Raw genomic sequence first — 15296 nt, 5'->3', positions numbered from 1 at the left:
TAGTTCAAACTAAACTGCAAAGACAGAATATATAAACCCTAAAAACATCAATGCATCATAGAATACTTATACAAACATTTATGGATCAGATATTTCTGTACAATAATGTATGCAGCAGAAATTCAATAAACAGTAAAGTAACAGCACCAATCTTTTCAAGATTATTTTCTTTTTAAGATATAAAAGACTTTCTTCCTATATGAAGGATTTCCTTTTAAATGTGTAAAGCTTAAATGTGAAACCCCCATTCGGTGTTCTGCTTACCAATACTGTTGTCTTTCCACATGTTGAATCCCAGAGACAGAGGTTACAGGATTCGCAAGGCTGAGAGTGAAGGTCTTTCTTGTCTGAGACTCCTTAGGGATTTGATTTCTGACCCCTATTGCAGTGTTTTTATACCTGTGCCCTCTAGTACCTATCCCATGACCCTCCTTTAACCCTCCCACCTCCTCCAATTGAAGTGCTTATTATGTACAAAATAGGAATGAAATACAAGGCACTCTTTGAAGACCAGGGTGAGGGAATAATTATTCTCTATACAGTGTTCATTTACAGCTTTTATCTGTAGATTTACACATTACTTAATATAAATATTGCCTCTTTAAAGAGGACTAACATTAAAAGCTATATGTTAAAATTGTTTACAAAAACTGCAACAACAAAAAAACAAAAGTGAAGGTTTAGTAAAGGCAAGACATCAGTGACTTTTATAAGATCTTAAGGTTTTATACATTAGTCAGATATTGTTTGCTGTATTCTGCATATAGCAGATATTTACAAGATTTTGTGTAATCAATGAATTATTTCTACTCTGATGTTTATTGAGTAATGGAAGAATTGTTCACTGTGTTTTATCACCAGGAAAAAGAATTATGGATGTTTGCAGCTGTGCAGTTATAATACTCTCAATCTGACCGTTCTGAAACTTCTCTTTTGGTTGTTGAAAAATACTACCTTAAAGTAATATTCCGGGTTCAATACAAGTTAAGCTCAATCAACAGCATTTGTTGAATAGTGTTGACTATAGCAAAAAATAAATTGACTCATCCCCCCTTTTCTTTAAAAAATAAATCAAGCTTACAGTGAGGCACAATGGAAGAGAATGGGGCCAAACCGTAAACATTAAAATACTCAATATTTAAAAAGCCACAAGACATAAACAATAGGCGTGCTAACATGATTTTAGTGTGATAAAATCGCTTACTAACCTTTTCTGTGTAAAGTTAAAGCCAATTTTACAACTTTATTGCCATGATGACAATGTCAACAAACCATAAAACCCAAAAATGACTATTAAAACAATGATTTAAACAACTTTACAGCTTAAATAATACATAAGTGCTTTTATAAAATTATAGGCTTCACATTTCTGCCTTTAAACCCTCCAAAAGTTGGCCGCATTCACTTCCATTGTAAGTGCATCACTGTAAGCTAAATTTTTGCTTTTTTAAAGATGATGGACAAGTGGAAATTATTTTTTTGTAGTAATCAGCAGTATGCCACAAATGCTGTTGATTGAGCTTAACTTGTATTAAACATGTAATAGTTAATCACAGATTATTGTTTTTAAAATAATTTGAGACTGAAATATCAATTTGTGCATATTTTTCAATGGCTAAACTTTAACACAGGTTGTATGTAAATGCAGAAGGCTTGTTTTGGCATATTAATCAAACACTTTGTACTTACTGGCATGCTAATAGTGTGTTTTCCTCTAATTTCTCTCCATTCAAGCATTGTAATCAATAAAACTATGGACTCAAGAAAATATTAACTAACAAAGATATTAGCAGCATGCTTAACATGGGTTTAAGCAAAGGTCCATGGAAATATATTACTTTGTGTCATCTGAACACTTTTCAAATGGAACATTAACCATGTTGGAAGCAAAGTATAACAAGGAGAGCGAACTGTGGAATGATTAATAGGACCGTTTACATGTGTAAGTATTGTCACTCCCTCTCTCTACTCCAGAGCATCCAGAGGGGGATAGCACAGTCATTTCATAGTCAAGGTGCCTACCAAGCTTGTCAATGCAGATGAGCTGGTGAATTAACCCAGACTAAAGTAAACTGAACCTAACAGTCACAGAGGGAATTTTTAAACCAATAAAACATGGGGTGGATGACCAGCTCAAGTAAACGCTGAATGGATTGATAAATACCCTATCAATATAAACATATCTATTCAAACAAGCTAAAGTAAATTATAACATCTGGTTAGCAATCAGCAATTAGGCAGTATATTTTACAGGTTAAGTCAGTGTTCTTTAGAGATTTTGATAAAGGTGACTTCAAATTATTTTTCAGTGAAACTTCCATGAAAACCAGACAAAGTTGTTTGTACTTGTTTGGTAAGTCTGTATTTCATCTAGAAGATTGTTTTCATCCTTTATCAGAAAATCTCTAACAAAGTAAAGCATTACATCCACCCCCCTTAATCAAACACACCCCTCTTAGCTGATACTACATTCTGCTGTACTTTAAATCCCATCAAGCTCTTACGTTGATTTAAGATAAACGTGCAAATTTGACAGTTTTCATATAGTTGTTTTGTGTACAATTACATTGCAACAGAACTTTTAAATATATACTGTACCGTGGCAAGAAAAAGTATGCAAATCCTTTGGAATTACCTGCATTTCTGCATTAATTATTCATTAAATGTGGTCTGATCTTCACCTAAGTCCTAATAATAGACAAACACAATCTGCTTAAAGTATTGACAAATAATTGTCGTTTTCATGTTTTTATTGAACATATCGTTTAATTATTCACAGTCAATGCTGGAAAAAGTATGTGAACCCTTGTATTTAATAACTGGTAGAACCTCCTGATGTTTCCTGTAGCTGATAATCAGCCCTCTTCAGGTCATGCCACAACAATCTCAATTGAGTTAAAGTCTGGACTCTGACTTGGCCATTCCAAAACACACATTTGTATTCCTCTTTAGCCATTCTGTTGTTGATTTGCTTGTGTGTTTTTGGTCATTGTCTTGTTGAATCACCCAACTAGGACCACTACCTCGATATCCAGGCCCTGATGTAGCAAAGCAGTCCCAAACCATGATGCTTCCTCCACTATGCTTCACAGTCGGGATAAGGTTTTGGTGTTGATGTGCGGTGCCTTTTTGCTCCAAATATAGTGTTATTTGTTTCTGCCAAAAAGAAAAAAAATGTCAATCTGTTCACTGAACATTGTTCCAGAAGCTTTGTGGAGCATCAAGTTGGTCTTTCGCAAACTTGAGACAGCACAAAAAATTTGTTTAGATAGCAGTGGTTTCCTCTGTGGTGTCCTCCCATGAACACCATTCTTGTTCAGTGATTTTATAGTTGACACATGAACAGAGACATTCGCAAGTTCAAGATATTTATGCAGAACTTTTGTTGTTACCTTTGGGTTCTTTTTCACATCCTTCAGCATCACACATTGTGCTCTTGGGATGAACTATGCAGGATGCTCACTCCTAACTTTGCTGTACTGTGGATTGGTCTGAAGACATTTTTTGTAGCCTTTTCCAGCTTCACGTATATCTACAATTCTTCTTCTAAGGTCCTATGACATTTGTTTTGATCAGGGCATGATTCACAGTCCTCTAGAGAAGTTCTGACTCTTTCAGTACCCAGACTGTACTGTTTTTATACAGCAGGACACCTCTAAAATCCACACCTACAATCTCAGCACACTGACTGGAACACCTGCCTGCAATTAACTATTTTAGAAATCAGAAGCCCAGAGGTTCACATCCTTTTTAACCCTATACTATGAATGTTTAAATTGTACAGTTGGAGTCAAAGTTTACATACACTTAGGTTGAAGTCATTAAAACTCATTTAACAAATACACAGATTTCATATTAGCAAACTATAGTTTTGGCAAGTTGTTTAGGACATCTACATTGTGCATGACACTGTTGTTTACAGACAGATTGTTTCACTTTTAATTGACTATATCACAATTCCAGTGGGTCAGAAGTTTACATACACTAAGTTAACTGTGCCTTTAAGCATCTTGGAAAATTCCTGAAAATTATGTCAAGCCTTTAGACAATTAGCTTCTGATAGGAGGTGTACTGAACTGGAGGTGTACCTGTGGATGTATTTTAAGGCCTACCTTCAAACTCTGTGCCTCTTTGCTTGACATCATGGGAAAATCAAAAGAAATCAGCCAAGACCTCAGAAAAATATTGTGGACCTCCACAAGTCTGGTTCATCCTTGGGAGCAATTTCCAAACACCTTAAAGGTACCATATTCATCTGTACAAACATTGGTACGCAAGTATAAACACCATGGGACCACACAGCCATCATACCACTCAGGAAGGAGACGCATTCTGTCTCCTAGAGATGAACGTAGTTTGGTGCAAAAAGTGCAAATAAATCCCAGAACAACAGCAAATGACCTTGTGAAGATGGTGGAGGAAACAGGTCGACAAGTATCTATATCCACAGTATAGCTAATCCTATATCAACATAACCTGAAAGGCTGTTCAGCAAGGAAGAAGCCAATGCTCCAAAACTGCCATAAAAAGGCCAGACTACAGTTTGCAAGTGCACATGGGGACAAAGATCTTACTTATTGGAGAAATTTCCTCTGGTCTAATGAAACAAAAATTGAACTTTTTGGCCATAATGACCATCGTTATGTTTGGATGAAAAAGGGTGAGGCTTGCAAGCTGAAGAACACCATCCCAAGCATGGGGTTGGCAGCATCATGTTGTGGGGGTGCTTTGCTGCAGGAAGGACTGGTGCACTTCACAAAATAGATGGTATCATGAGGAAGGAAAATTATGTGAAAATATATAAGCAAAATCTCAAGACATCAGCCATGAAGTTAAAGCTCGGTCACAAATGGGTCTTCCAAATGGACAATGACCCCAAGCACACCTCCAAAGTTGTGGAAAAATTGCTTAAGGACAAAAAAGTCAAGGTATTGGAGTAGCCATCACAAAGCCCTGACCTCAGTCCAATTGAAAATGTGTGGGCAGAACTGAAAAAGCGTGTGTGAGCAAGGAGTCCTACAAACCTGACTCAGTTACACCAGTTCTGTCTAGAGGAATGGGCCAAAATTCCAGCAACTTATTGTGAGAAGCTTGTGGAAGGCTACCCAAAAAGTTTGACCCAAGTTAAACAATTTAAAGGCAATGCTATCAAATACTAACAAATTGTATTTAAGCTTCTGACCCACTGAGAATGTGATGAAAGAAATAAAAGCTGAAATAAATTATTCTCTCTACTATTATTCTGACATTTCACATTCTTAAAATAAAGTAGTGATCCTAACTGACCTAAGACAGGGAATGTTTTCTACAATTAAATGTCCGGAATTGTGGAAAAAAACTGAGTTTAAATGTATGTGGCTAAGGTGTATGTAAACTTCTGACTTCAGCTGAATATTCAATATTGAACAAAGCACACATTCAAACAAATATGGTGATGCATGTCCGTACATGTAGCAGATTCTATTGCAAGTAGGTATTCAACATTATAGCAGATGATTTGATGGCTCAGTTCCTCATTTTACTCTCTAAGAGGAGCTAAATAGCTAAAGAATGCTTCTGTTTAGCTATGAAAGGAGGCCGTTGAGTCTCTCCATAATTAAAGTTTACTTCTGATAAAAAAAATAAATTAAAAAAAAATAGCTGTAGCGAATATTTAGCCTAGTTTGAAGTATCTCTCTCCTCATTGGCTGAAATTGTGTAAGTGGCTCATATTTCATCGGCATATTTGACAAAGAGTGTAAACTTAAGGATGAATGAGCACAAACACATGAAATGCTATGAATAAATACTGCTGTCCATGTAAATATGATGGGGGATGGAACTGCATACAGCACCGCCCTCAGCATTGTTTAGAGAGCAGAATGTTTGTTGGTTCACTTCTGGGGACTGGGGTGGTGGTAGAGACATGGCTAAAGACCTGAACTACTACAAAAGTTTCAATTTCAAGCAGAAATGAACCAGCTACTGAATTTACTTCCACTGTATCACAGATGATACGGCCACATAAGTCACATAACCCCAGGTTGCAGCAGGGGCACTTCTGAAAGTGTCACCAAGATCACAGGTTTGCAAACTTTTTAATGCCCAAGACCCAAAAATATGAGGATCCCATATACAAAAAAATATCACCCTATTCCTTAAATGTACATGTATAAGAATTAATTTATCCAAAAGCTTTTTATCCAAAGCGATTTACTAAATGAATTCACACCAACAGTGTAGGCCACATATACATTTTAAAATATCTAAAACTCTGAGACTAAAGGATGTGATAAAGAAATTCCTCCATATCCTTCCAAAGCCATATCCAACAACAGCGGGTATATTGTAACTGGGAAGTGACTCACCCAGAATTAAAATGGCAAAAATCCCTTGGAGGTACAGAGGTGAGCCAAGATCTGGCTACAATTTAATATCATTAAACTGTTGACTAAAATCTTAGCCCATGCCCATATGTTTTCTTTTCCTATGTCCAATTGTAACCCATCAAACAACCCAGAGTATAAATTACATCAACCACGATCTACACTTGTCAGAGCTGGAAAATAGATTCCTGTTGGTCACAAATGGAGTGTGTGGTGTATAAAATGTGTCAGCTCAATTCAGTCAATAAAAAGCTCAACACAACTTGCTACAAAGCTGCCGTATATTTTCATGTATACGCGTGAGATCCAAATAAAAAAGTAAAACATTTTAAACAAAATAGGGAAACGTCCCCCTTTTACAGTGATTTTTAAAAAATTTTTTAGTTTCATTGCAAGCCAATCAGATGACTTTAGAAGTTAGAACCACCCTAGTACTCCCTAGTGACCACACCCTTCAGCTGATACTTTGTCAATAAAAAGTTCAACACAACTTGCTCCACATAGGGAAAAAAAAAAAAACTTTATTTTTACAATAATAAATAAATTACAAATAAAACAAATAAAATCATGATTAATCATGGGATACACTTCACAGCCCTTTATATTAGCTAATAACCTGCACACAGGATCAGCTAGGAAAAGATAAAATTTTACACATTTGGCCTCCTTTAAAAAGATAAATAGAAGCCATAAAGTCCAAGGTTGGTGGTGAAGACTAGTGGCACACATTCAATTTGGCTGTTTCTAACACAATGTAAAAAAAAAAAAAAATTGTTCTATGGCTGCCATATTAAATGAGACATAAAATATCTTTAAATGGTCAAAATGTCCTTGAAACAAAAACAGACAAAAACTCAGACTTGAAATAAATGGTGATTCTACAGACATGGGAGATGAGAAGTTGTAGCAGCAACATTTCAGATACTGTCTGATCATTCTTATAAATCAGTCTACTATTACAGAATACAATATTTAGAAATATATCCATTTAAGTGGGAATCTTAACTAGTAAACCTTAACATTTTTGGTTAAAAAAAATAATAATAAAACGAAACACCTCCTTAACCAAATGTGATAAGGTAAATAGATACAGCTGTACATTTTACTAATGACTCCAAGAAACAACCAACAATATATGGATGGCTAAAGGATAACTTCCCTGTCAAGCATAAATTCTGATGTCACCATATCAGTAGTCGCAAAACCAGTAAATCTCAGAACTATAGGAACAATTTCATACCAACTCTGCCCATGTGTTACTCCAGGGCAAGTGAAAGCCAGATTCAATCAAACCACAAACAGGAATTACTGCAACTTAAAGCTGCAGTGACAGAAGTATGCACAGAATGAGGGGGGAAAAGGGCGTCATCATTCTGGAACATCTAGAAAATTCCAGCTTAGACACTGTCCACCAATTTATAGGAACAAGTCCAACCAGTCAGCACAGATAATTCAAGTTTCTGCGACATCATGAGGTTGAAACGCATTTAGAACACAAGCACTACACCTACATGCCCCGCATGAACAGAAGTACATCTACTGAATGGATGACTTTGATTTTGGTTCTACGTGGTGTGGCCCAATGAAAGGTGTACAAGTACACAGACAAACAAACATTACAGGGATCTTGGCACACTACAAAATACACCATATATCTGAGAGGAGTTCAGGGTATGTCATCAGTCTGCTATAAGAGTAAATAAACATGGACTTATGAAGATTAGACATCTTGGCCTGTTAGACTGAGTGAAGGATTAAAATAGCCCTCCAAAGTTTGTCAAATCATTTTCCTTTTCAGAACCACAAAATGAATGGTTGCATTTGACAATTTCAACAAATACAAGAAGACTAAAAAACGTCCTGAAACACCATAATATAGCCAGACTCTAAGAGCAATTATGTAAAACACTGACAAAGGTAAATAACACATAATATTATAATCCTCCAGTCTGTATCTCAGTCAGTTTTGATGCCCGTGGGCTTTGAACCCTTCACGTAAGACTGATAAAAGAAAGAAGAGAAGAGCAGCAGATAGCTAAGATACATCAGTGAAGCCCACACTATGTTATCGACATAAGAAGGGCAATCCCCATCCTGCATCCACCGGTACACCAGCGCACTTACTGCCAGCCCCATGGCCATCTGGGCTATCTGGGAGGAAGTGATAATGATGGCACAGGGTTTCGGCACACGGAGTCCTGCGGCTCGAGCAGCGTAGTAGCTGTACATGAGTGCGTGCACAGTGTAATTCATGGTCATGAACCAGCCGCCACCAGCGACTTGGTCTTTGTAGGAATACCAGGAGTACACCAGCACAGTGATGTGATGATACCAGTGCAGGAAGATTAGCCGCTGTTTGCGCAGGACAATGAATATGGTGTCCCCTGACAAGGTAAAGAGATGAGTAAAAATACTGTTACAATTCAAAGAATGGCGTTGAGGGACATTTTCTAGTATACATTACAAAATAATACCAAAAAATAAAGTGGTAACACGTTACAATAAGGTTCCATTCGTTAACATTAATGCATTGGGTATCATGAATGAACAATATACACCAAACAGCCACAACATTAAAACCACCTGCCTAATATTGTGTAGGTCCCCCTCACGCCAACCTGCATCTTAGAATAACATTCTGAGATGCTATTCTTCTCACCACAATTGTACAGAGCAGTTATCTGAGTTACTGTAGACTTTGTCAGTTCAAACCAGTCTGGCCATTCTCTGTTGACCTCTCTCATCTACAAGGCGTTTCCATCCGCAGAACTGCCCCTCACTGTTTTTTTTTTCCCCCCTCACCATTCCACGTAAATTCTAGAGACTGTTGTGCATGAAAATCCCAGGAGATCAGCAGTTACAGAAATACTCAAACCAGCCCATCTGGCACCAACAATCATCCATGTGATTATCTAATCTGCCAATCTTGTGGTAGCAGTGCAGTGCATAAAATCATGCAGATACGGGTCATGAGCTTCAGTTAATATCACAACCATCAGAATGGGGAAAAAATGTGATCTCCGTGATTTGGACCGTAGCATGATTGTTGGTGCCAGATGGGCTGGTTTGAGTATTTCTGTAACTGCTGATCTCCTGGGATTTTCACGCACATCAGTCTTTAGAATTTACTCCGAATGGTGCCAAAAACAAATAACATCCAGTGAGCAGCAGTTCTGTGGACGGAAATGCCTAGTTGATGAGAGAGGTCAACAGAGAATGGCCAGACTGGCTCGAACTGGCAAAGTCTACGGTAAACCAGATAACTGCTCTGTACAATTGTGGTGAACAGAATATAATCTCAGAATGCTATTCTGAGATGTGGGTTGGCACTGTTTTGGCGGCACGAGGGGGACCTACACAATATTAGGCAGGTGGTTTTAATGTTGTGGCTGATCAGTGAATATGTTTACAGAATTTATTCATCTTTGTTAAAGTGTTATATTATAAAAATACAATTGTTCATAGAGCATAAACTAATGTTAATGTATGTTGAAATTAACATTAAGATTAATAAATGCTGCAAAATAATTGTTCATTGTTAGTTCATGTTAACAAATGGAACCTTATTGTAAAGGGTTACCAAAAAGTGTTAAAGTTTGCTAAATTAAATGCAATTAAAGTAATAGTTCACCCAAAAAAGGAAAATGCTGTTATTTACTTGTCCTTATGTTGTTCCAAACCTGCAAGACTTTATCATGCAGAAAAAGCACAAAAAGATGTTTTAATGAATATCATAGCGCGTCTTTTTCAATACAAAGGCAGTGGACTCGGGCAGTGTCAAGATTTTCTTGATATAACGCATGAGCCGCATGGACTTCTTATGTGATACTTTTGGGTCCTTATTTTAACCTTTGAGTCGCTATCTGCTGTATTGCATTGAAAAGACCAGCTGTGATATACATTAAAACATCGTCTTTTGAGTTCCACGTAAAAAAGGAAGTCATACAGGTTTGGGATGACGTTAGGATGAAAACATTTTCACCTTTTTGGATGAACTATTAAATTTAAGAATAAGTAACAAGACAGCTCATTCCAATTCAGGGCTCACCTAACTCTGGGGCTTTGCTCAGCACAAAGGCACAAGCCCAGAACTTGCTAACTGGTCCATTGTAGAAGCTCTGATCGCAAACAGACTGTTTAAAACCACTGGTGCTGAGAACGTGTAACATGTAGCACCCGGTTCTCACAGCTCCAACGATACTGAAAGAAAACAAGAATGAATATGCATAATTACAATCCTCCTGTCACAAACGTATCACAGTAACTCCACTGTATCCATCGTGACTGTCAGTAAATCCTGGTATCCATGATAAACAAATCAGCCCTCTAGTGAACTCTGGAAAGAGAGAGCTTGTTTTGATTTGGGTATGTCATACAGAAACACTGAGATGGTAGCTAGCAGGCCTGGCCTCAATTTCTGTTAAACTAACATCAATACTAACACTAACTTAAGTGATCATGGTCTAGTTGCTCTGGGAGATCTAAAGAGCATGTAACCAGAGGTCAACCCTCCAATTACAATATTTCTTTGTTCTTTTCACAAGCATTATGACAGCAACCATGTTTATTGAAGGACGATTAATGACAGTTACTTTGTAGTGCCAGCTAATGTCATTTCTGTCCTTTGAGATAAGACACCTCCCCCAAGTGAAACAAAACCCAAGCTAAAACAATAGCGGCTGATGATTTATAAAAAATAAAATAAAAAAGAGCTGACTATAGTTTCAAATATGCTGTACAAGGAAATTCAACTCCCTCTGCAAACATGTCACTGGCATGCATTCTCGTGAATGATCATGTTTCAAACAGCATTTTAACATTAACAACAGATATTGTTTTTCTAGAGTAAAAACTGGTTGACATGGAATGCAATACTCAATGTGAAACTACAAGAAAGTGTGACTGAAATGAAGACCTACAGTCTCCAGCCATTTAAAAAAAAGACGAGTTTGAGAGCAAATCAATAACTAGAAAAGCATATATTTACCAAGTTATGTATTATCTATTATTAACAATATAATAATTGTATTATATGTACTACAATGTCTGAAAAAAAAAATCTCCCCTATACACTAAGAAAGCTAAAGGGATTTTACTCACCTAAAGATGGCTAAACTGAGAGACCACAGCACCAAAAGTCTCCGTAGATTAAGTCTTGGTCTCTCCTTCATAAAGTGCTGCCCCCCAAACACAAGCACTACATACACACCACCAAATAAAAATGACTTTTTCCTATAAAAAGACAAAGTGGCATTAGAAAAATGTAATTAGTTACTGGATTGTGTGTACCTCCAAACACAGTTGTGAATTCAAATCAAGTCATTTCCTCTACACCAAGCAATCCCCCCACCCAGCCAAGTTGACAAATGGTGTCAGTAAAGATCATGCTTGAGATGAAATGAGACAAGAAATGGATTTTCATGACATTCAGGGGTTTAAAAAAAACAACGACTTAATTATCCATGAGCACTGTTAGTAGACCAATTAAATAAACTAGATCGAGTTTACTTTTGAAAGTCCACTAAAAGTCCCCTTAGTTGAAGAAACGCCAAATGACGTATTGAAGTGAAAGAGCAAACAACAATTTTTCTTACCAGTTGTCTTGCATCCATTCAATGGCAACCCTCTCATCAAAGTGCCGCTCGAAGTCATACTCGGTCAGGGGAAGATGAAATTCAGTTCCTTTCATTTTGAGTGGTGTGAACACCTTATTTTCGGTTTACCTTTGAAGACAATTTGGTAAACTAGTTCTGTCGACTCTGGTTTCTTTCCCAACAGCAGGAGAGCCCTCAGTTAACTAGACAGCCTCAAACACATACCTGTGCACACACCTGTCTCGTTTAAATACAGGGTGGAGTTTATGATGGGCTGGGTGACGCCTGGCTCTTCTGCTGCGTTCCATTCAAGTCGGATGTGGGAGATTCCTACTTGATATCTCCGATCTCAAACCATATATGCATTCCATTGCCAGATGCTCGGAAGATGACCTTTAAGGAAACAAAACTGCAACGCTCCCTATAGAGATGTCTCCTAGCAACCCAAGTCATAAAAAATCTGCAACGCTAGTATTTGTGCTACAGGTGTACTATTATCAAAAGAGAGTATCCACCTTATTCCTACACCCCTTGATTGTTCGCGCGAAATGTGGGCGGTAATTCCGCTAAGTAAACACAGTTGTAGTTGCATTGTACGTTCATTAATGGGTGTTGATCATTCATTCATACTTCTCATAATTCATGTCTCTGTTTATTGACTGATCGCACATGTTGGTCTTGTTCATCTGTTTCGCAAACCATCTGTAACATTTGCTGTACCGCAGTGCCATGTACTGGATTCTTGAAAAACAACAGGTATTGTAATTAATGCACATCATCACAGTATTAAGATGTATCTCGGGTGATCCGATCACATGTTGTCAGGCGAGACCCATCGCTGTTGGTAGCACAAATGCATCTCTTGTGAGCACTTGTAATCGGTTTTTGAGGGTAGGGTTTCACGATGGCATATATCATAACTACATCATAAATTAATAAACCATGTATGGTGCACCAGGTACAGCTCAGATTTCATCTACTGTAAGTGCACACGAAGACACTGAAGAAGATCAATAAAGATCTCGTACATGTATATGTAATCTATTTTTCCGATCAGACAGTGATTTCCTTTTAAAGCCATGTGTCACCAGAGTCATGAACAATTTAAACTCTTGATTTAGCGCAGAGGTTGATTGACAGATAAGGAGTGGAGCTTCACTGCATCCTGAATGATTTACAGTGTTTCAAATGCGTTTTTGACTACCTACGTATTTGTTTTTTGTGATTCGATCACAAAAGGTTTTGCACACCATTTACACTTGTATATAGTGCTGATCACTTGTCATCGGATCATCCGAATAACATCCTAATACCAGCTGAAAACGTGGTCCAATTGACCGCTGTCTACATAAGCTAATGCTACAGAATGACCTCCGGCAGAAGTTCATCCCACACCCGTTTCCCCATTAAGACCCCCAGGAATAAGGTGGATAATTTACCATGTTTTGAACACCTACTACTCTGCTAACGTTTGTTAAATATGCTTTAATATCATGTAATGTAGGAACTTTGACTCATTTATCGATATTATTTAATACAAGTGAATGAACTTATTTTGTATATCTTCCTGGGTGCCGACATGATTGTGTGACGTCACGCACCGCACCTGAAATTAAAATTTCCGCACGACTTTCCAAGTTGGAATTACGACTTCAAGTGGCATTCCATTGCACTTTTCCCAGTAGGAAGTTGGAAAATCCGACTTTCTGTGTTGAATGGAATGCAGCATTAGCCAAAGGCTGTTTGAAAGGAATATTCCAGAAGAGATGTTGGAATTTACAGTAAAACTTTTTGCACCGAGGGCCTTTGTAGCTCAGCGAGTATTGACGCTGACTACCACCCCTGGAGTCGTGAGTTCAAATCCAGGGTGTGCTGAGTGACTCCAGCCAGGTCTCCTAAGCAACCAAATTGGCCCGGTTGCTAGGGAGGATAGAGTCATATGGGGTAACCTCCTTGTGGTCGCTATAATGTGGTTCTCCCTCTCGGTGGGGGTGTGTGGTGAGTTGTGCGTGGATGCCGCAGAATAGCGTGAAGACTCAACAAGCCACGTGATAAAATGCACTGATTGACATCTCAGACGCGGAGGCAACTGAGATTCGTCCTCCACCACCCGGATTGAGGCGAGTCACTACGCCACCACAAGGACCTAGAGCGCATTGGGAATTGGGGCATTCCAAATTGGGGAGAAAAAGGGGAGAAAAAAAAAACTCTTTGCACCTCTAATTTTTTATAAAATTGGAATGTGTGCTTGAATCTCGGCATCTTTATATAACTATAAACTTTCGATGTTATATGACCCCATGACCCCATGCATTTGGCTCTGTAGGCTTGTAATGATTTATTTTTCTTCAGTTAATAGTATTTACTCCCCCTATCTTTTCACTTATTATTTTTGTCCCTTTATCACTCATTTTGTCATCTGTGTTTAATCCCCTTGGCGTCGAAAGATGTTTTTGTGTGTGTGTGTTCTGCAAATTGTATATTTGTATGTGAGCATAATAAAAAAATAAAAGGAATATTCCTGGTTCAATATAAGTTAAGGTCGATAGACAGCATTTGTGGCATAAAGTTGATTACAACAAAAAAATTATTTCCATTCGTCCCTCTTTTTCATAACAAAAAAGCAGAAATTGAGGTTACAGTGAGGCACTTACAATGGAAGTGAATGCCACTAACAGAAGCCGAACCCGATCCTCCCGAACTCACTGCAGAACTGCGTATAGCAGACTGATCGATGGGAATGCATAAAGACGCATTGTCGGCAACACTGATTGATGCCCAGCTGTGCTGGGGGCGAGAGGGAAAACCAGAGGGGACAGTGTGACGTCTCGCTCGTAGCAAACAGGTCCACTTCCTTCTCCAGATTTGTTCCATAATCTGAGGATGTAATGTCCACTCTCCAGAGGACCCTGTCTGAACAGGAGATCCGCCTCCAAATTCAAACCCGCGGAGGAGGCGTCTGTCGTTATAACTTTGCAGCGACACTGTCCCAACGGAACCCCAACATCAAAAGGCGGGTCCATTTCCATGGTAACAGAGTTCAGTAGCACCCACACGTCACTTTGAAGAGACAGAATGCATGCATCAGTGGTTGAAGTCCTTTTGTGGAGTTCATTCAGCACTGAAAAGGTCTTGCATGCAACATGCCCGGGGGAATGACAGCAGAAGCCATGATCATGAGCCCCAAAAGCTTGTGAAATGTTCTCGCAGGGAGAATGCGTCGCACTTTAAACATTGCTAGACACCGGCAAAATGACAGATGCGCCTACATGGCTCGCGAATCCAGCTCCACCCCTAGAAACAGAGTCTGTTGCTCTGGCAACAGGACACACTTGTC

The 15296-nt window shown here is 38.3% G+C and overlaps 1 protein-coding gene across 1 annotated transcript; it reads right to left on the bottom strand.

The window, feature by feature from the left end:
• Nucleotides 1-6878: 6878 nt before the first annotated feature.
• Nucleotides 6879-12172, bottom strand: elovl6l (ELOVL family member 6, elongation of long chain fatty acids like). Its single transcript, XM_051648293.1, has 4 exons — nt 11960-12172; nt 11466-11597; nt 10414-10565; nt 6879-8749 (listed from the first exon to the last, which is right to left on the bottom strand). The coding sequence occupies exons 1-4, from the start codon at nt 12052-12054 to the stop codon at nt 8322-8324; spliced, it is 807 nt and encodes a 268-aa protein (XP_051504253.1). The 5' UTR covers nt 12055-12172; the 3' UTR covers nt 6879-8321.
• Nucleotides 12173-15296: the final 3124 nt, after the last annotated feature.

Source organism: Myxocyprinus asiaticus, chromosome 21, assembly GCF_019703515.2.
Source record: "Myxocyprinus asiaticus isolate MX2 ecotype Aquarium Trade chromosome 21, UBuf_Myxa_2, whole genome shotgun sequence".
Taxonomy (NCBI): Eukaryota; Metazoa; Chordata; class Actinopteri; order Cypriniformes; family Catostomidae; genus Myxocyprinus; species Myxocyprinus asiaticus.
This window is presented reverse-complemented; position numbering and strand designations above follow the sequence as displayed.